General features: G+C 48.2%; 1 protein-coding gene across 4 annotated transcripts in view; it reads left to right on the top strand.

Moving 5' to 3' along the window:
* The first annotated feature begins 226 nt into the window (after positions 1-226).
* SHISA5 (shisa family member 5) overlaps positions 227-22,077 on the top strand; it is a 36,918-nt gene continuing 15,067 nt past the window's right edge. For 3 of the 4 annotated variants that reach the window (XR_007723509.1, XM_050780992.1, XM_050780991.1), the window contains exon 1: positions 2,960-3,261. Coding sequence is in view for 3 of the 4 variants with exons in the window: in XM_050780992.1 (XP_050636949.1) it covers positions 2,999-3,261 (263 nt within the window). In the remaining variant the exon portion in view is untranslated. Of the gene's footprint in view, positions 402-2,959; positions 3,262-22,077 lie in introns of those variants that run through there. The other variant, XM_050780993.1, reaches the window with a different exon arrangement.

Here is a 22,077-nt window from a genome sequence, read left to right as displayed (position 1 = left end):
CGGGCGCGGAGCTGGCCCCGAGGCTGGGAAGGCATTCGCTTCCTTCCCTCCTCCTCCCTCCTCCTCCCTCCTCCCTCCTCCCTCCTCCTCCTCCCTCCTCCTCCCTCCTCCTCCTCCTTCTCCTCCTCCTCCTCCTCCTCGCCCCCTCCCCCTCCCTCTCCCCCTCCTCTCCCTCCCCCTCCTCCTTTCCCGGGCGGGGGTTCCGGGAACCGTCCGGGCCAGGGCTGGGCGGGGCGAGGGAGGGGGCGGCCGCGCGGATCGCTGAGGCAGTGGCGGCACCGCGCCCCGCGCTCGCGTCCGTCCGTCCGTCCGCCCGTCCGTCCGCCCAGCCATGGCTGCGCCGGTCCCCGCGCTGCGGATCCTGTTGCTGTTGCTGCTGCTGCTACCGCCGCCTCCGGGTGGTGAGCCGGGGGTGGGGGCGGCCCGTCCTGCCCTGGGACCGGGCAGACACTTACCCGCGCTGCCGCTTCAACGAGCCGGGCAGCACCAGCCCCACCATGTCCCCCACCGACCCCTGATTGCCCCGAGGCCGTCAGCGTCCCCCCACGACTGCGGACCTCTCCTTCACCTGAGCACCCTCCTTTCCTGAACAACCCTGCGCAGACCCCAGGCAGCTGCCACCTTTGTCTGTCCTGGAACGGTGGGGAAGGGTCTGCCCTTCCGCCCTTGTCCCTGGGGATGGGATCCCCAGAGGCTAGGGTAGGGTTCCCCCACCTAGCTTTAGTCTGGCGGGTGGCTGCAGGGCGGCCTGGCCCCTCCATCAGAGGCCTTCCCTCTTTGCCTGTGTTTAGTGTCTGGGATCCCCCACCGCTGCCTCCATTGGCCCTTGTGTTGCTGGAGAGCCTGGCGCTGAGGCTGTCCTCTGGGGTGGAGACACCACTGTGTGTGTTGGTTGCAGATAGATAATTCACAGACTCTGGAAGGCTGGCTGGGGGCGGGCCCTTTAAAGGGTTAGGAATTGGAACAACCCCCTGCCCACCCAGGAGAAGCCAAAGACCCTTTTGGGGTGGGTGGCTTCATGGGGGGGAAGGCTATATTTCCTGGGGGCTGGGATGAATCCAGAGGACCTGGGCCAGAGAAATGAGAAAGGGGAGACCTGTGCCCAAAATCCCCCACTCCTGGAGTGAGCCTGTAGGAGGGTCACAGATTCAGTGAGGTCTGGGGGTCAGAGAGCATTTGTGCCACGGACTCAGCCTAAACAGCCTCACTGGTGTGTCTTCAGCCCTAGCTCAGAGGTTGGGCTGTGAAGACCCTGCTCCATGTGTTTTCACCTGAGCCACCAGGCGCGGGCCATGCTGATGGTACCAGGTTTCAGGTGGGCAGCTGGCCAAGCTGGGCTGGTCAATGGTCCAATCCTCTGCTCCATGGCTTTGCCAAGAGCAGGGTTCTGCCTGGAGCTGCCAAGAAGTGCAGTTCCCCCCAATTCCCCACTAAAGTTCCCTCTTCCCAAGGAGGTCACTCAGTGTCTGTCTCTGGGCTTCACTCTACTGACAGCCTCAGGATGTGTGGTGCCCTGATCAGGCTTGGGCACCAGATGCTGCACATGGCCAGGTGCCTGGCCTGGCTGGGTCTCCAGAGGCCACGTGCTATGCCAGACTGTTTCCAGGCCAACCTAGTTATGCCTCAGGGCTATCATCAGGCCTGTCCCCTGACTACTGTGGACTTGTGGGCCTTGCTGGACTAGGTGTTCTCTTTGGAGTCTGCTCTGGCAGAATCTGGTACTGTTCCTTCCTGCTAGTGGGCACAGGTCTCCGCTAATGTAGCCTGAGGATACATGGGAACATTTGACTGTAGCATCTTCCTGGAGGTTTGTAAACCTTGTGGTCATCCAAAACCCTGGGACATTTTCCACATTTGTTGTCAGCCAGATCCCCTCAGCATGACCTTGTATATTGAGACTTGTAAGGATGTCATTAGATCCCAACTCTGTGCTGAGAGGCTTGTGATGGCTCCAGGGCTACAGATGGTGCCACTGCCTTGGAGCCCTGTTGCCCAGGCTGGTCTCAAACTCCTGGAAGAAACAGACATTTCCTGGATAACTGCTGCAGGCCCAGAGCAGGGCTAAGTGCTTTGTGAACACTGGTATGGTGGGTGTGACAATTTCTGACCAGGAGCTAGCCTACCATCACGGTCATGGGGTGGTCCGTGAGAGCCAGGCCCCTGCCGTTGTGGTGCCCAGCAGGGGCTGAGGCTGCTATGGCTGAGTGAGAGGGAGAGTGAATGAGGATTAAGAACCAGACAGTCTGGCTGGGGCGTGGTGGCTTATCCCTGTAATTTTGGCACTTTGGACGCCAAGGTGAGTGGATCACCTGAGGTCAGGAGTTCAAGACCAGCCTGGCCAACATGGTGAAACTCTGTCTCTACTAAAAAATACAAAAAATTAGCTGGGCCTGGTGGCAGGCGCCTGTAATCCCATCTACTCGGGAGGCTGAGGCAGGAGAATTGCTTGAATCTGGGAGGCAGAGGTTGCAGTGAGCTGAGATCGTGTCACTGCACTCCAGCCTGGGCAACAGAGCGAGACTCTGTCTCAAAAAAAAAAAAGAAAGAAACAGACAGTCCAGTGTCTGATCCCCTGCAGGTGTTGAGCTGTGTGACTTCTTGCCTGGGCAGCTTCTGGAGGAGGCCGCCTGGAGTAGGGCCTTGAAGGATGAGTAGAGTTGAAGGGCAAGGGATAGGAACCAGGCAAGAATGTGAACAGAGTGTGGACAGGTTGGAGAGCTGGAGTGATCTTCAGGACTCTTTGCAGTTTAGACCCTGCTTGGAAACTCGGGGCCTTGATCCTGAAGTAGTGGGAGTTAGGGGAGGTCTGAGAGCAGGGTGTGGCCCCATCAGACTCACACTGAGAAAGCTCACCCTCCTATCAGGAGGCCAGTGCACTGGCGAGGGAGAGAAGGAGCCCAGATAGGGCAGCTCTGTTGTGGCATTTGGGATAGGGCAAGGCTGAGGGGGAGCAGTGGCCAGGGGTCAGAAGATGGCCTGTGGCTAGGGTGGCTCAGAGATGGTGCAGCATGTGTGTGGTCTGGTGGCTGTGCCAGGGAGGGCACTGTGTCTGCTGGGGCCTGGCCCTGTGGGCCCAGATGAACAGATGTGTTTCTCCTCTCCAGCGCATGGTGAGGTGTGTACGGCTTCCCATGGACTCAGCCTCTTCCCCGAGTCCTGTCCAGATTTCTGCTGTGGTACCTGTTATGACCAATACTGCTGCTCTGACGTGCTCAAGAAATTTGTGTGGACCAAGGAAAGGTGTGCTGTGCCTGAGGTCAGGTGGGTGCAGCGGTGGGCCACAGGGTGGGTGGCTTGAGCCTGTGCCTCGCAGGACAGTATGTGGAAGAGAAATAGCTCTGCACCTCTGGCCTCTCAGCCCTCTCCAGGTGGTGGCCAGAGCATTGGAGCAGAGGGTTTAGGGATCTCCTGTTCTGGACTGGACCCCCTAGACCTGCTCAGTTAATCCCCTGTCCATCTCCTCCCTACCCTGAGGGCTCTGGCTCGCTGAGCCTTGGGCTGAGCAGGTTTCTTAGGGGTCCTTGGCCTCAGCTGATCCTGTGGCTCACCCCAGGTGTGTACCTGTGCCAAGATACATCCTCAGGGTGGGTACCTGGGCTTGACTGTACCCCAAAGTATGCACATGCCCCCAAAGGGTATCCTTTGTTCAGGGACCCTCTTGTGGAGCCTGTAGGGCGCAGTGCGTAAGCATGTGACCCAGTGTGAGCTCTATCCGTGTCCTCCCAGTGCAGCCTATGAATTTCCCTGCATGTTGGGTGTAGACGGTTTCATGGCTGGGACCAAGGTTCCAGGCCCCTGTGTGTGGCTGTTTGCCGTATTCTGTATTTCCTTTGTTTGGCCTCATGTGTAGAGGGTTGAGATGGTCATACTCCTCTGCTCATGGCAGGTGATTATCCTGGGTCTGGGCAAGACCAACCCCCGCTGTCTTACATAATTATTTTTGTGAGATGGAGTCTCACCATGTTGCCCAGGCTGGTCTCATACTCCTGGGCTCAAGCCATCCTTCTCCCTCAGCCTCCTGAGTAGCTGGAACTATAGGTGTGCACCACTGTGCCTAGCCTATATATTTACTTTAATATCTCAGGATCATTTCATTCCCTTCCCACCCCACGGGCAACTGTCTGCTATGTATAAGGTGCATCCTTTTTATTACTTGAGTTCTTGCAAAGTAAGAACTTGTAGGTCTTGTAGTGTAAGACCTAGCCACATTGCTGTGGCATGTCTGGCTCTTGCCCACTAATGCTGTGTCCCTCTGAATGGTGTGAGTCCACAGTGGTTGTCACGATAGATAGCTTCAGTGGGCATCTGGTATACCTCCTTTTATGGAGCTGTGTAATAATTTTCTTGGAAACACATCTAGTTGTGCAGTTGCCATGTCATAGATGCACACAGTTATCCACTAAGAACTTCCAGGTGCTCTTGGGAGTGGTGCACAGGGCCACACACATGTCAGTTCTGCCTGAGGGTTCCTAACGGGTCAGCTTTTACCCTTTCACTTCACCTTTTGGCTTTTTTTTTTTTTTTTTTTTTGAGACGGAGTCTCGTTTTTGTTGCCCAGATTGGAGTGTAATAATGTGATCTTGGCTCACTGCAACCTCCACCTCCCGGGTTCAAGTGATTCTCCTGCCTCAGCCTCTTGAGTAGCTGGGATTATGGGCATGCACCATCATGTCCGGCTAATTTTGTGTTTTTAGTAGAGACGGGGCTTCTCCATGTTGGCCAGGCTAGTCTCGCACTCCCGATCTCAGGTGATCTACCTGCCTTGACCTCACAAAGTGCTGGGATTACAGGTGTGAGCCATCGCACCCGGCCTGCCATTTGTATATTTTACAAATGTCTTTAAAAACATCTATTGGCCGGGCGCGGTGGCTCAAGCCTGTAATCCCAGCACTTTGGGAGGCTGAAACGGGCGGATCACGAGGTCAGGAGATCGAAACCATCCTGGCTAACACAGTGAAACCCCGTCTCTATTAAGAAATACAAAAAAACTAGCCGGGCGAGGTGGCGGGCGCCTGTAGTCCCAGCTACTCGGGAGGCTGAGGCCGGAGAATGGCGTGAACCCGGGAGGCGGAGCTTGCAGTGAGCTGAGATCCGGCCACTGCACTCCAGCCTGGGCGACAGAGCGAGACTCCGTCTCAAAAAAAAAAAAAAAAAAAAAAAAAAAAAAAAAAACATCTATTGTAGGCCGGGCGCGGTGACTCATGCCTGTAATCCCAGCACTTTGTGAGGTCGAGGCGGGTGGATCACGAGGTCAGGAGATTGAAACCACTGTGAAACCCCGTCTCTACTAAAAATACAAAAAAAAAATTAGCCAGGCACGGTGGCGGGCACCTGTAGTCCCAGCTACTCCGGAGGCTGAGGCAGGAGAATGGTGTGAACCTGGGCGGAGGTTGCAGTGAGCCGATATCACGCCACTGCATTCTAGCTTGGGTGACAGAGTGAGACTCCATCTCAAAAAAAACAAAAACAAACAAACAAAAAACATCTATTGTAGCCGGGCATGGTGGCTCACGCCTGTAATCCCAGCACTTTGGAAGGCCGAGGTGGGCAGATCACCTGAGGTTGGGAGTTCAAGACCAGCCTGACCAACATGGAGAAACCCCGTCTCTACTAAAAATGCAAAATTAGGCTGGGTGCGGTGGCTCACGCCTGTAATCCCAGCACTTTGGGAGGCTGAGGCAGGCAGATCACCTGAGGTTAGGAGTTCAAGACCAGCCTGGCCAATGTGGTGAAACTCTGTCTCTAGTAAAAACACAAAAAACTAGCTGGACGTGGTGGTGGGTTCCTGTAACCCCAGCTATTCAGGAGGCTGAGGCAGGAGAATCACTGGAACCCGGGAGGCAGAGATTGCAGTGAGCCGAGATTGCACCATCCACTCCTGACTGGGTGACAGAGCAAGAGACTCTGTCTTAAAACAAAAACAAAAACAAAAACTATTGTGGTATTTCTTTTTTATTTTTATTTTTTTTGAGACAGAGTCTTGCTTTGTCACCCAGACTGGAGTGCAATGGCACGATCTTGGCTCACTGCAACCTCCGCCTCCCAGGTTCAAGCAATTCTCCTGCCTCAGCCTCCTGAGTAGCTGGAATTACAGGTGTGCGCCACTACGTCCGGCTAATTTTTGTATTTTTGCTAGAGACAGGGTTTCACCATGTTGACCAAGCTGGTCTTGAACTCCTGACCTCAGGTGATCTGCCCATCTCGGCCTCCCAAAGTGCTGGGATAACAGGCATAAGCCACCGCACCTGGCAGTATTTCTTTTTTTAAAAGCAGGAGCATTCCATTTAAATTTAATGTAGAGGGCCAGGTGGGTGCTGTGGCTCATGCCTGTAATCTCAGCACTTTGGGAAGCTGAGGTAGGAGGATCACTTGAACCCAGCAGGTTGAGGCTGCAGTAAGTCATGATTGGTGCCACTGCACTCCAGCCTGGGCAACATAGCAAGACCTTGTCTCAAAAATTAATTAATTAATTTAATGTAGCTATTGATATTCTGGGGTTATATTTGCATCTTTTGTGCTATTTGTCTCTCCTGCATTAACCTTTTTTTACTTCCTGTATTGTTTTGATTTGTTTTTACACTATGTTTTTCTTCGATTGTTACTTCTTTTCTATTCTGTTTTTTTTTTTTTTTTTTGGAGACAGAGTCTCTCTGTCGCCCAGGCTGGAGTGCAGTGGTGTGATCTCGGCTCACTGCAACCTCCACCTGTCGGGTTCAAGCAATTCTCCTGCCTCAGCTGCCCAAGTAGCTGGGACCACAAGCGCAAGCTGCCATGCCCAGCTAATTTTTTTTTATTTTAGGAGAGACAGGGTTTCACTGTGTTCCCAGGCTGGTCTCGAACTACTGAACTCAGGCAGTCTGCCTGCCTCAGCCTCCCAAAGTGCTAGGATTACAGGCATGAGCCACCACCCCCAGGCTTCTTTCCTATTCTGAATGCCTTTTTTTTTCTTGCCTTGTTGTGTTGGCTAAGCCCTCAGTTACAATGTTGAGTAGAAGTGGAGAAAGCAGACATCTGTGTCTTGTTTCCGAGTTAAGGGGGAAGGCATTCAGTCTTTCACTAGTAGGAAGGATGTCAGCTGTGGCTTTTTCACAGGTGTCCTTTATCAGGTTGAGGCAGTTCTCTGCATTTCTAGTACACCTAGAGTTTTAATTATGGATAGATGTTGAATTTTGTCAAATGCTTTTTGTGCATTTGTAGAGATGACTGTATGATTTTAAAATTTTTATTCTCTTAATATGGTAAATTATATTACTCTCTAAAACAGTATTTTATGTGAGTATAGAGCTTAGGTTGATGGTTATTTTTTCTTATCATATTGAAGCTTCCATTCTTCTGTCTCCCAGCTTCCATTATTTCTGTTGAGACATAGGCTTAACAGCCAGTGTCTCTCATTGAAAAGAAATCTCTCTCTTGCTCTTTTTTTTTTTTTTTTTTTTTGAGACAGGGTCTCACTCTGTTGCCCAGGCTGAAGTACAGTGGTGCAGTCACTGCTCATGGCAGCCTCAGCCTCCTAGGCTGAAGCATATCCTCCTACCTCAGTTTTCCAAGTAGCTGGGATTACAGGTGCCTGCCACCATGCCTGGCTAATTTTTGTTTATTTTTTGTAGAGATGGGGGTCTCCCTATGTTGCCCAGGCTGGTCTTGAACTCCTGGGCTCAAGTGATCCTCTCACGTCGGCCTCCCAAAGTGCTGAGATTACAGGTGCACCTAGTTGAAATCTCTCTCTCTTTTTTTTTTAAACCCTCTGATGGCTTTTTAAGATTGTTTTTTTCTTTGTCTTTGGTGTTATTCGTTCACTGTGCTGTATGTAGGTATGGATTTCTTTTTTTTATGCTGCTAAGGATTTGTTAAGCTTCTTACGCTTGTGTTGTTGTTGTTGTTGTTTGCTTTTTGTGAAGAACGGGGTCTTGCTATATTGCCCAGACAGGTCTTGAACTCCTGGGCTCAAGCTATCTTCCTGCCTCTGCTTCCCTAAGAGCTGGGATTACAGCGTGAACCACTGCACCTGGCTGGGATTTGTTAAGTTTCTTGAACTGTGGTTTCACATCCCATCAGTTCAGGAAAATTGTCTGCCATTACTTTTTTTTTTTTTGAGTCCAGGTTTAGCTCTGGCCCAGACTGGAGTGCAGTGGCACAATCACGGCTCAAACAAACCACCTGCCTCAACCTGCCAGGTAGCTAGGACTACAAGTGTGTGCCACCATGCCCTGCTATTTTTTTATGTTTTATTTTTTGTGCAGATGGGGTCTTGTTATGTTGCCTAAACTGGTCTTGAACTCCTGGCCTCAAGTGAGCCTCTAGCCTTGGCCTCCCACAGTGCTAGGATTACATCTGCCATTCCTTTTTTATTGGTAGGGGACAGAGTATTGCTCTGTTGCCCAGGCTGGAGTGCAGTGGTACAATCTCGGCTCACTGCAACCTCTGCCTCCCAGGTTCAAGCAATTCCCCTGCCTCAGCCTCCCGAGTAGCTGGAATTATAGGCGCGTGCCACCATGCCTGGTTAACTTTTGTTATTTTTAATAGAGATGGGGTTTCACCATTTTGGCCAGGTTGGTCTTGAACTCCTGACCTTATGATCTGCTCACCTCGGCTTCCCAAAGTGCTGGGATTACAGGCGTGAGCCACCGCACCTAGCCCCATTACTTCTTTAAATATTGCTTCTTTCTCCTTTTTCTTTCTGTCTGGGACTCTGAGTAGACACATGCTATACTTCACCCTTTCGTGTGCATTTCTCTTAGCCTTTCTCTTATGTTCATCTCCATGCTGCTTTCTGGGTAATATCTTCTAACTTCTCAGGTCATGTAATTCTTTCTTCAGCTGTGTCTAATCTGCTGTTTTTCTTTTTTGTTTGTTTTGGTGTTTTTTTGCGATGGAGTTTCGCTCTTGTCGCCCAGGCTGAAGTGCAATGGCGCGATCTCAGCTCACTGCAACCTCCACTTCCCAGGTTCAAGTGATTCTCCTGCCTCAGCCTCCTGAGTGGCTGGGATTACAGGTGCCCGCCACCACGCCCGGCCAATTTTTATATTTTTAGTAGAGACGGGGTTTCTCCATGTTGGCCAGGCTGGTCTCAAACTCCTGACCTCAGGTGAGCCGCCCACTTCGGCCTCCCAAAGTGCTGGGATTACAGGTGTGAGCCACTGTGCCAGCCTCATCTGCTGTTAAGCCCATCCACTGAGGTTGTTTTGTGTGCTGTTATATTGTGAAATATAAGTCACAGAAAAGTGAACAAAATAAACATACAATTCAATGATTTATCATGAAGCAACTGCTTTACTACTAGTAGTTGTAGTGAACTACAGACACACGCCACCACTCACAACTATATGCATTTATTTTAAATATGTTCGTAGTAGAAGATGTGAGAATCAAGTTTCATTTTTTAATTTGGATATCCAATTGACCCAGCACCATTTATTGAGAAATCCTTTTCTTCTATTGCTCTGCAGTTACAACTTTGTTATAAATCGAGTGTTCACATGCGCATGGATAGATACGTCTGTAGGCTCTATTCTGTTGCATTGATCTATTTTTCTATCTTTGAGCTAACAGTAGGCTCATAATTACTGTAGCTTTGTAATAAAGCTTGATATTCTTCAATATTGTCTTGGCTCTTTTTGTCTCTGGTATTTCCATATAAATTTTAGAATCAGCTTGTCAATAAAACTACCTTGGACTTCACTGACTCTATAGAACATTTCTGTGGAATTTTTTTTTTTTTTTTTTTTTTTTTTTTCCCCGAGACAGAGTCTCACTCTCACCCAGGTTGGAGTGCAATGGCGTAATCCTGGCTTACTACAACCTCCACCTCCCGGGTTCAAGTGATTGTCCTGCCTCAGCCTCCCGAGTAGCTGGGATTACAGGTACCCGCCACCACACCCAGCTAAGTCTTTTGTATTTTTAATAGAGACAGGGTTTCACCAGGTTACCCAGGCTGGTCTGGAACTCCTGACCTCAGGTGATCCACCCGCCTCAGCCTCCCAAAGTGCTGGGATCACAGGTGTTAGCCACCACACGCGGCCATTTCTGTGGAATTGATATTTTACTATATTGAGTTTTCCAATCCATTAACATGGTATTTCTGCTTGTGTATTTAGTTTTCTTTCCTTCTGTCTCAATTTTGTATTATATTTTTTCTATTTCAAAGTCTTATATATATTTCATTTTTTCCTTTGTACTTTTTTTGATGGTATTATATTATAAATAGTATAGTTTAAATTTCTTTTCTTTTTTTTTTTGAAATGAAGTCTTGCTCTTGTCCCCCAGGTTAGAGTGTGGTGGTGCGATCTCGGCTCACTGCAACCTCTGCCTCCTGGGTTCAAGCGATTCTACTGCCTCAGCCTCCTGAGTAGCTGGGATTACAGGCGCCTGCAACCACGCCCAGCTAATTTTTTTTTTATTTTTAGTAGAGACGGGGTTTCATCATGTTGGCCAGGCTGGTCTTGAGCTCCCGACCTCAGGTGATCCACCCACCTTGGCCTCCCAAAATGCTGGGATTACAGGCGTGAGCCACTGTGCCCGGCTTTTTTTTTTTTTTTTTTTTTTTTTTGAGATGGAATCTAACTTCGTTGACCAGGGTGGAGTGCAGTGGCATGATCCTTTCTCACTGCAACCTCTGCCTCTCAGGTTCAAGTGATTCTCCTGCCTCAGCCTCCCAAGTAGCTGGGATTACAGGCGCCTGCCATCTTGCCTGGCTAATTTTGTTTGTTTGTTTGTTTGTTTGTTTGTTTGTTTTTTGAGATGGAGTCTGGCTCTGTCGCCCAGGCTGGAGTGCAGTGGCGTGATCTTGGCTCAGTGCAAGCTCCGCCTCCTGGGTTCACACCATTCTCCTGCCTCAGCCTCCCAAGCAGCTGGTACTACAGGCGCCCGCCATCACACCCGGCTAATTTTTTGTATTTTTTTTTTAGTAGAGACAGGGTTTCACCGTGTTAGCCAGGATGATCTTGATCTCCTGACCTCGTGATCCCCCCGCCTCGGCCACCCAAAGTGCTGGGATTACAGGCGTGAGTGACCACACCCGGCCTAATTTTTGTATTTTTAGTTGAGATAGCGTTTTACCATGTTGGTTAGTCTGATCTCGAACTCCTGACCTCAAGTGATCTGCCCTCCTTGGCCTCCCAATAGTGCTAGGATTACAGGTGTGAGCCACTGCCCCCGGCCACGATTTTTATTTTCCAATTGTTTATTGATACATAAATGTGGAAAACTGTCTGGGTGTGGTGGCTCATGCCTGTAATCCCAACACTTTGGGAGGCTGAGGTGGGCAGATCACGAGGTCTGGAGTTCGAGATGAGGCTGGCCAACATGGTGAAACCCTATCTCTACTAAAAAATACAAAAATGGCCGGGCGCGGTGGCTCAAGCCTGTAATCCCAGCACTTTGGGAGGCCGAGGCGGGCGGATCACAAGGTCAGGAGATCGAGACCACAGTGAAACCCCGTCTCTACTAAAAATACAAAAAATTAGCCGGGCGCGGTGGCGGGCGCCTGTAGTCCCAGCTACTCAGGAGGCTGAGGCAGGAGAATGGCGGGAACCCGGGAGGCGGAGCTTGCAGTGAGCCGAGATCGCGCCACTGCACTCCAGCCTGGGCAACAGCGTGAGACTCCGTCTCAAAAAAAAAAAAAAAATAAAATAAAATAAAAATAAAAAATAAAAAATACAAAAATTAGCCAGGCATGGTTGTAGACTTAGCCACTTGGGAGGGTGACGCATGAGAATGGCTTGAACCCAGGGGGCGGAGGTTGCAGTGAGCTGACATCGTGTCACTGCACTCTAGCCTGGGCAACAGAGAGACTCCATCCCTGCCCCCCCAAAAAAGTGGAAAAACAAACTCAGAGTGCTTTATCTATTCTCTCACACCACAACAATCAACGTAAGATTTCTGTGACCAAATGTGTGGGAGTTTCTTCCCACCCACTGACCAAGCAATCAATTTGTTTTGTTTTTTGTTTTTTGTTTTGAGCCACTTCACTCCAGCCTGGGTGACAGAGCGAGACTCCCTCTCAATTAAAAAAAAAAAAAAAAAAAAAAAAAAGCATTGTAAAAGGAACATATTTTTTCTGGGTATATATCTAGGAGTGGAATTACTAAGTTATTATGTGCATGTGTTCAGTTTAGGCAGATAACTTCCAAACAGCTTTCCAACATGTTATAAATGTGCCATTTGTACTCCCACCAGCCATATATGAGGGTTCCAGTTTGCTCTACATCCTCTTCAAAACTTGGATTGTAAATCTTTTTCAAAATATTGAGATATAGGCTGGGTGGAGTGGCTCACACCTGTAATCCCAGCACTTTGGGAGGCTGAGGTAGGAGGATCGCTTGAGCCCAGGAGTTGGAGGCTAGCCTGGGCAACATAGCAAGACTCAGTCTCTAAAAAGAAAAGAAAAGGCCGGGCACGGTGGCTCAAGCCTGTAATCCCAGCACTTTGGGAGGCCGAGATGGGCGAATCACGAGGTCAGGAGATCGAGACCATCCTGGCTAACCTGGTGAAACCTCGTCTCTACTAAAAATACAAAAAACTAGCCGGGCGAGGTGGTGGGCGCCTGTAGTCCCAGCTACTCGGGAGGCTGAGGCAGGAGAATGGCGTAAACCCGGGAGGCGGAGCTTGCAGTGAGCTGAGATCCGGTCACTGCACCCCAGCCTGGGCGACAGAGCAAGACTCCATCTCAAAATAAATAAATAAATTAATTAATTAAAAAAGAAAAAAAATCGATATATAATTACATACAGTAAAATGCACAAATCTTTCATGTTTCAGTTTGATGAGTTTTAACAGATGTATACATTTCATGTATACAACATGCTAGACCACATATAAATCATTGTCATGGTAAAAAGTAGGAGGTTCCCCCAAAAATTAAAAGTAGAGCTACCATGTGCATATGATCCAGCCATCACATCACTGGCTATATATCCAAAGGATATGAAATCCATACCTCAGAGATACCTGCTCTCCCTTGTTCATTGTAGCATTATCACGATAGCCAAAGTATGCAATCAATCTACCTGTCATCAGTGGATAAATGGATAAAGAAAATGTGGTATATGTACACAGTGAAATACCATTCAGCCTTAAAAAGAAGGAAATTGGCTGGGTGCAGTAACCCACGCCTGTAATCCCAGCACTTTGGGAGGCTGACAGAGGTAGATCACGAGGTCAGGAGATTGAGACCATCCTGGCCAACATGGTGAAACCCTGTTTCTGCCAAAAATACAAAAATTAGCTGGGCGTGGTGGTGCGCACCTGTAATCCCAGCTACTCGGGAGGCTGAGGCAGGAGAATCCCTTGAACTCGGGAGGTGGAGGTTGCAGTGAGCTGAGATCACGCCACTGCACTCTAGCCTGGCAACAGAGTGAAACTCTGTCTCAAAAAAAAAAAAAAAAAAATGGAAATCCGGAAATCCTGTCATTTATGATGACATGGATGTACCTGGAGAACATTATGTTAAGTGAAATAAGCCAGGCACAGAAAGACAAATACAGCACCATCTCACTTATATGTGGAGTGTCAAAGTCAAACTCATAGAATATAACAGAATAAAATGGTGGTAACTGGAGACTAAGAGGTGGCAGGATTAGGGAGACGCTGGTCAAAGGACACAAAATTTCACTTAGGAAGAATAAGTTCAAGAGATCTATTGTACATCATAATGGTGACTATAGTTTACAATAATATGTTGTATACTTGAAAATTGCTAAGGAAATAATATATTTTGCGTGTTCTCACCACACACACAAAAAAAGTATGTGAAGTAGTGCATATGCTAATTACCTAAATTTAACCATTCAATATATACATATTTCAAAACATCATTTTTGTACACCATAAATATATACAATTTTTGTCAGTTAAAAAAGAAATCAGATGGGTGCGGTGGCTCATGCCGGTAATCCCAGCACCTTGGGAGTCCGAGGTGGGTGGATCACCTGAGGTCAAAAGTTCAAGACCAGCCTGGCCAACATGGTGCCACCCCATCTCTACTAAAAAATACAAAAATTAGCTGGGTGTGGTGGCACACACCTATAATCCCAGCTACTCGGGAGGCTGAGGCAGGGAGAATTGCTTGAACCCGGTAGGCAGAGGTTGCAGTGAGCTGAGATGGTGCCACTGCACTCCAGCCTGGGCGACAGCGAGACTCCATCTCAAAAAAAAAAAAAGAAACTGGATTTGTCAGCCTTTTTCTTCAGCTTCTCAGCTTCCTCGGGTGAAGGTTTGTACAGACATGCTCACCTCCAAACATTGGGGCATGCATGCAGAGAGAAATCGAATTTTTCTTCCTCTTTTTATAAGGACACTAATCCCATCCTGGCAGCTTCGCCCTCATGATCTCATCTAAGCCTAATTACTGTTTCACGCGTCGGTGTGAAGAGATCACCAAACAGGTTTTGTGTGAGGAACATAGCTGTTTATTTCACCTGGGTGCAGGCGGGCTGAGTCCAAAAAGGGAGTCAGCAAAGGGTGGTGGATTATTATTAGTTCTCATAGGTTTTGGGATAGGCGGTGGAGTTAAGAGCAATGTTTTGGGGGCAGGGGGTGGATCTCACAAAGTATATTCTCAAGGGTGGAGAGAATTATAAAGAACCTTCTTAAGGGTGGGAGAGATTACAAAGTACATCGATCAATTAGGGTGGGGCAGAAACAAATCACAATGGTGGAATGTCATCAGTTAAGGCTATTTTCACTTCTGTGGATCTTCAGTTGCTTCTGGCCGTCTGGATGTACACGTCCAGGTCACCGGGGATATGATGCTTAGCTTGGGCTCAGAGGCCTGACAATTACCTCTTTTTTTTTTTTTTGAGATGGAGTCTTGCTCTGTCCCCGGCTGGAGTGGAGTGGCATGGTCTCAGCTCACTGCAACCTCCACCCCCTGAGCAGTCTTACCTCATTCCAGAATCAACTCTTAACTCTAAAGTGCAAAGCCTTATTCAAATATTATCTAAATCAGATATGAATGAGACCATAGGTGCATTTCATCCTGAGGCAAAATTTATCTCCAGTTGTGAAATCTGTGAAGCCAGAAATGCATTTGTGGGACAGGCAAAGGATAGCCACTCCTATTACAAAAGGGAGAAAAATCAGTAGGAAGCGTAGCCAGGGCAACATGGTGAGACCCCATCTCTACTAAAAAAATCACCAGGCATGATGGTGCGCGTATGCGGCCCCAGCTATTGGGAGGCTGAAGTGGGAGAATTGCTTGAGGTCGGTGGGGGCAGAGGTTACAGTGAGCTGAGATTGTGCCACTCTATTCCAGCCTGGGACAGAGTGAGACCCTTGTCTCAAACAAAACAAAACAAAAACAAACAAAAACAGTAGGAAGTGATAGGTACTGTCAATGAAGAGCCAAACTCTGTAAAATATTTGAAGAGATTTATTCTTAGCCAAATATGAGTGACCATGGCCTGTGACACAGCCCTCAGGTCCTGAGAACATGTGCCCAAGGTGATCAGGCACAGCTTGGTTTTATACATTTTAGAGAGGCATAAGACATCAGTCAAATACATTTAAGAAATACATTGGTTAGGCCGGGCACAATGGCTCATGACCGTAATCCCAGCACTTTGGGAGGCCAAGGTGGGCGGATCATGAGGTCAGGAGATGGAGACCATCCTGGCTAATACAAAAAATTATCTGGGTGTGGTGGCAGACGCCTGTTGTCCCAGCTACTTGTGAGGCTCAGGCAGGAGAATGGCATGAATCTGGGAGGCGGAGCTTGCAGTGAGCCGAGAACGTGCCACTGCACTCCAGCCTGGAAGACAGTGAGACTCAAAAAAAAAAAAAAAACACAAAAAAGAAATACATTGGTTTGGTCCAGAAAGGTGGGACAACTCAAAGGGCAGGGAGTGGGGGGTGGAAGGCTTCCATTCTATAGGTGAATTTAAACATTTTCTAGTTTGGCAATTGGTTGAGTTTGTCTAAAGACAAAATTGATCGATAGAAAGGGAATGTTCAGATTAAGATGAAGATTGTGGAGACCAAAGTTCCAAGAAGTCTTCTAGTGGCTACCCTTAGTGACAATAGATGACAAATGTTTCCTATTCAGATCTTAGTTACTCTCTTTAGGATTGGGAGGGTCTGGAAGAAAAAGATCTAGCTATGTTAATAGAGATTCTTACAGATGCACATTTCCCCCCATAGAAAACAGCTTTGCAGGGCCATTTCAAAATATGGCAAAGAAACATGTTTTGGAGTAAAATATTTTTATTTTTTTTCCTTGTCTCGTAATGTTATGCCAGAGTCAGGTTGGAAAGTAAATCACGATCTATAGGATTAAATAAAACCCATTTGATGAGAATGTATGATTTGTAGGGCATGACTCCCCAGGCCCCTTAGATAGGAATTTGGGCAAGATAAAAAGTCAGAGTTTAGTTCTCAGTGCCAAGTAATTCTAAATTCTAGCAAGACAAACTCCAGTAGACTTTAAGGCTTGGGAATAATCCTCTTTGGCTGGACACTCTGCCCTCTGGACCCACTGGGGTGGGGGCTGTACCCCCATGGCTCTGCTGGGTGGTGGTCCTAGCCTTCAAAACTGAGGTGGCTGGCCCGGCGCAGTGGCTCATGCCTGTAATCCTAGCCCTTTGGGAGGCCAAGGTGGGCAGATCACCTGAGGTCAGGAGTTTGAGACCAGCCTGACCAACATAGAGAAACCCCATCTCTATTAATAATGCAAAAACAGCCGGGCGTGGTGGCTCAACCCTGTAATCCCAGCACTTTGGGAGGCCAAGGCAGGTGGATGACAAGGTCAGGAGATGGAGACCATCCTGGCTAACACAGTGAGACCCTGTCTCTACTAAAAATACAAAAAATTAGCCAGGCGTGGTGGCGGGCGCCTGTAGTCCCAGCTACTCGGGAGGCTGAGGCAGGAGAATGGCGTGAACCTGGGAGGCAGAGCCTGCAGTGAGCGGAGATCGAGCCACTGCACTTCAGCCTGGGCGACAGAGCAAGACTCCGTCTCAAAAAAAAAAAAAAAAGTATGCAAAAATAGCCGGGCATGGTGGTGCATGCCTGTGATCCCAGCTACTTGGGAGGCTGTGGCAGGAGAATCGCTTGAATCCAAGAGGCGGCGGTTGTGGTGAGCGGAGATTGTGCCATTGCACTCCAGCCAGCCTGGGCGACAAGAGCAAAACTCCGTCTCAGAAAACAAACAAACAAACAAAAAAAAAACTGAGGTGGCGGCAACCTTGTTTTGGCCTGTGCACCATGGACCTTTGGTGGGAGTGGCAGCCTTGATGATTGAATTGTCTTTGGGATCCTTTTCTTGTCTTTAAGAACACCGCACCTTGAAAATAGCTCTTCCAGGCATGATGGCTAACGCCTGTAATCCCAATACTTTGAGAGGCCGAGGTGGGAGGATTGCTTGAGCCCAGGAGTTCGAGACCAGGCTGGGCAACATAGTGAGACCTCATCTCTATAATTTTTTTTTTTTTTTAAATTAGCTGGACATCGATGGTAGCATGCACTTGTAGCCCCAGCTACTCAGGAGGCTGAGGTGGGAGGATTGCTTGAGCCCGGATGATCAAGGTTGCAGTGAGCTGTGATCTCACTACTGCACTCCAGCTTGGGTGGCAGAGTGAGACCCTGTCTCAGAAAAAAAAAAAAAAAAAAAAAACCAGGTGTGGTGGCTCTCACTTGTAATCCCAGCACTTTGGGAGGCTGAGGCGGGTGGATCACGAGGTCAGGAGATTGAGACCATCCTGGCTAACATGGTGAAACCCTGTCTTTACTGAAAATACAAAAAAATTAACTGGGCGTGGTGGTGGGCGCCTGTAGTCCCAGCTACTTGGGAGGCTGAGGCAGGAGAATGGCGTGAACCTGGGAGGTGGAGCTTGCAGTGAGCCAAGATCATGTCACTACACTCCAGCCTAGGTGACTGAGCAAGACTCCGTCTCAAAAAAAAAAAAAAAAAAAAAAAAAGCTGTAGTAGGGGTGTCCAATCTTTTGCCTTCTCTGGGCCACTTTGGAAGAAGAAAATTGTCTTGGGCCACACATAAAACACACTAATGATAGCTGATGAGCTAAAAAAAAAAAAAAGAAATTTCAAAAAAAAGAATCTCATGTTTTAAGAAAGTTTAAGAATTTGTGTTGGGCCACATTCAAAGCCATCCTGACCTGAATGTGGGCTGCTGGCCACAGGTGGGACAAGCTTGCTCTATGGCCTAGTCCTGTAGGATCTTAGACGTCCGACAGCCTTCCTTCACTTCATCCCCTTTCTCCCCTCTGGCCGGTGCTAGGGTGACTGATTAGGTCTGTGGTTCATACCCATTCTAATCTCCTTACCTCGCAGTTTTTGGACTATACTCTTAGTATTTACAGTATGAATAGGCTGAGAATTGTCCAAATTTTTAAGTTCTAGTTCTTTTTTTGCTTAACAATTCATTTCTCTTTTTTCACCTTTTTTTTTTTTTTTTTGAGATGGAGTTTTGCTCTTGCTGCCCAGGCTGGAGTGCAGTGGTGTGATCATGCCACCATGCCTAGCTAATTTTTTTTTTTTTGTATTTTTAGTAGAGACAGGGTTTCACCATGTTGGCCAGGCTGGTCTTGAACTCCTGACCTCAGGTGATCCACCCGCCTCTGCCTCCCAAACTGCTGGGATTATAGGCGTGAGCCACCACACCTGGCTGCCTGTGGGTTTTTCTATTGTCAGTTGTTTCTGCTGTTTTCTATTCATACTGTCTAGTCTCCTCGTGTTCCTGAAAATTTTTGATTGTGTGCCTAACATTGCATTTGCAAAATTGATTATAGAAATTTGGAACTCAGGACTTTCTCCAGGGAGGATTGAGGTTGCTTCTGGCAGTAACTCTAGTGTTCTAGGATCACCTGGTTTAGCAGCAGAGACTGAAATGATTAGAGGCTGAGCCGTCTACTCAGTCTCTCCCTTTCTCTTAAGGTACAGCTTTTTGGGTCTCAGCCTGAGTGAATGGGGGTCATCAGGGCCGCCTCACCTGCTGGGCTCTGGATCTAAGCCCTGTCACCTTGGTCTCCTGAAGCTTCCAGAAGTGCTGCTTAGCCTCTCAGCTGCCCTTCTGAAACTAGCTAGTGCTCCAAGGAGAAAAAGGACCTCAACTGTCAGGCTCATCTCTGGATCTTTGTCCCCCGCCTCACCACCACTCATATCAGCTTCACATTCTTTCCATTGCTCTCTGAAGCTTTCACACTGATTTCTTTTATATGTATATATATAAACTATATATAATTTATAAATATATGTTTTATATATAAATATATATCTGTTATATATGTGTGTGTGTATATATATATATGCACCCAGCCCACAGATTTCTTAAAAAATATTTTCTCCTTAGCTTTACTAGTTTTCCTCCAAGTGTATTAGGGTATAATTGTTTATAACGCTTTTACATTTTATTTTGTTTTATATCTAATTTTGGAACGTTTCAAATCAGTACAAAAGCAGAGAGAACAATATAACTCCATGCATCCATCACCCACTACCAGTTACCAGTACTCTGACACCATTATCTATATACCTCCGGCCACTTTTCTTTTTCTGAATTTTTTTTTTTTTTTTTTTGAGACGGAGTCTCACGCTGTTGTCTCACGCTGTTGCCCAGGCTGGAGTGCAGTGGCGCAATCTCAGCTCACTGCAAGCTCCGCCTCCTGGGTTCACGCCATTCTCCTGCCTCAGCCTCCTGAGTAGCTAGGACTACAGGCGCCCGCCACCGCGCCCGGCTAATTTTTTTTTGTATTTTTAGTAGAGACGGGGTTTCACTGTGGTCTCGATCTCCTGACCTTGTGATCCGCCCGCCTCGGCCTCCCAAAGTGCTGGGATTACAGGCTTGAGCCACCGCGCCCGGCCTCTGAATTATTTTAAAGCAAATCCCAGACATCATAAAAAGTTCTCCTTAAATATTAGTATATGGCTGGGTGTAGTGGCTTGCACCTGTAATCCCAGCACTTTGGGAGGCTTTGGCGGAAGGATCACTTGAGTCCAGGAGTTTCAGACCAACCTGGGCAACATAGTGAGACCTTGTGTCTACAAAAAATTCAAAAAATTAGCTAGGTGTGGTGGCATGTGCCTGTAGTCCCAGCTACTTGGGAGGCCAAGGTGGGAGGATCACTTGAGCCCGGGAGGTCATGGCTGCAGTGAGCTGTGATCACACCACTGCATTGCAGCCTGGGTGACAGATGAGACCGTCTCAAAAAAAAAAAAAAAAAAAAAGGCCAGGCACGGTGGCTCACACCTGTAATCCCATAACTTTGGGAGGCCGAGATGGGCGGATCATGAGGTCAGGAGTTCGAGACCAGCCTGACTAACATGGTAAAACCCTATCTCTACTAAAAATACAAAAATCAGCCGGGCATGGTGGCACGTGCCTGTAATCCCAGCTACTCAGGAGACTGAGGCAGGAGAATCGCTTGAACCTGGGAGGTGAAGGTTGCAGTGAGCCAAGGTTTCACCACTGCACTCCAGCCTGGGCGAACAGAGATGAGACTCCATCTCAAAAAAAAAGTGAGTTTTCATTGCTAAAAATGAGGTCTTTGAAGGGAAATATAACTATTTCCCTTCCAATATAAGGGAGATATAACCACTATTATGTTTGGCACAATTAGCAATAATTCACTGATAACTTTCAATACTGCGTTCAGTTGCCTCCACTAGTTTCCAAAATGCCTTTTCACAGATGGTTTGTCCAAATCAGAATCCAAATAAGGTTATTATGTTATTTTATTTATTTATTGTTTTCGAGACAGAGTCTCACTCTGTCGCCCAGGCTGGAGTGCAGTGGCATGATCACAGCTCACTGCAGCCTGGAACTCCTGGGCTCAAGTGATCCTCCCACCTCAGCCTCCTGAGTAGCTGGGACCACTGGCATGTGCTACTTCACTCGACTGCCTCCTTTTTTGTGGTTAGTCTTGTCAGAGGTCTATCAGCTTTGGTTTGCTAATCTTCTCTATTCTCTATTATTCTCTACGGAGTCTCGCTCTGTCCCCTAGGCTGGAGTGCAGTGGCGTGATCTCAGCTCACTGCAACCTCCGCCTCCTGGGTTCACACCATTCTCCTGCCTCAGCCTCCGGAGTAGCTGGGCCTACAGGCGTCTGCCACCATGCCCGGCTAATTGTTTATATTTTTAGTAGACAGGATTTCACTGTGTTAGCCAGGATGGTCTCAATCTCCTGACCTGGTGATCTGCCCGCCTCAGCCTCCCAAAGTGCTGAGATTACAGGTGTGAGCCATCACGCCCAGCTGAGACAGAGTTTTGCTCTTTTCGCCCAGGCTGGAGTGCAATGGCATGATCTTGGCTCACTGCAACCTCCGCCTCCTGGGTTCACACCATTCTCCTGCCTCAGCCTCCCGAGTAGCTGGGATTACAGATGGCCACCACCATGCCAGGCTAATTTTTGTATTTTTAGTAGAGACAGGGTTTCACCGTGTTGGCAAGGCTGGTCTTGAACTCCCGACTTCGTGATCCGCCCTCCTCGGCCTCCCCAAGTGCTGTTATTACAGGCATGAGCCACCACCCTGCCTGGGTTTTCCATTACTTTTAAATAAATCATCTTGAGTTTTTTTTTTTTTTTTTTTTTTTTGAGACAGAGTCTCGGTCTGTCGCCAAGGCTGGAGATCAGTGGCGCAATCTTGGCTCACTGCAACCTGCATCTCCTGGTTTCAAGCAATTCTCTGCCTCAGCCACCCGTGTAGCTGGGATTACAGGCACCTGCCACCACACCCGGCTAATTTTTTGTATTTTTAGTAGAGACGGGGTTTCACCATCTTGGCTAGGCTGGTCTTCAACTCCTGACCTCGTGATCCACCCACCTTGGCCTCCCAAAGTGCTGGGATTACAGGCGTGAGCCACCGCACCTGGCTCATCTTGAATTTAATATCATCTTATTTATTTATTTATTATTATTTTTCGAGATGGAGTCTCCCTCTTGTTGCCCAGGCTGGACTGCAATGGCATGATCTCAGCTCACTGCAGCCTCCACCACCTGGGTTCAAGTGATTCTCCTGCCTCAGCCTCCAGAGTAGCTGGGATTACAGGTGCCCGCCACCACGCCTGGCTAATTTTTGTATTTTTAGTTGAGATGGGGTTTTACCATGTTGGCCAGGCTGGTCTTGAACTA

Source organism: Macaca thibetana, chromosome 2 (assembly GCF_024542745.1).
Source record: "Macaca thibetana thibetana isolate TM-01 chromosome 2, ASM2454274v1, whole genome shotgun sequence".
NCBI lineage: Eukaryota > Metazoa > Chordata > Mammalia > Primates > Cercopithecidae > Macaca > Macaca thibetana.
Note: the sequence above shows the minus strand (reverse complement) of the source record. Positions and strands in the feature narration are given on the sequence as shown.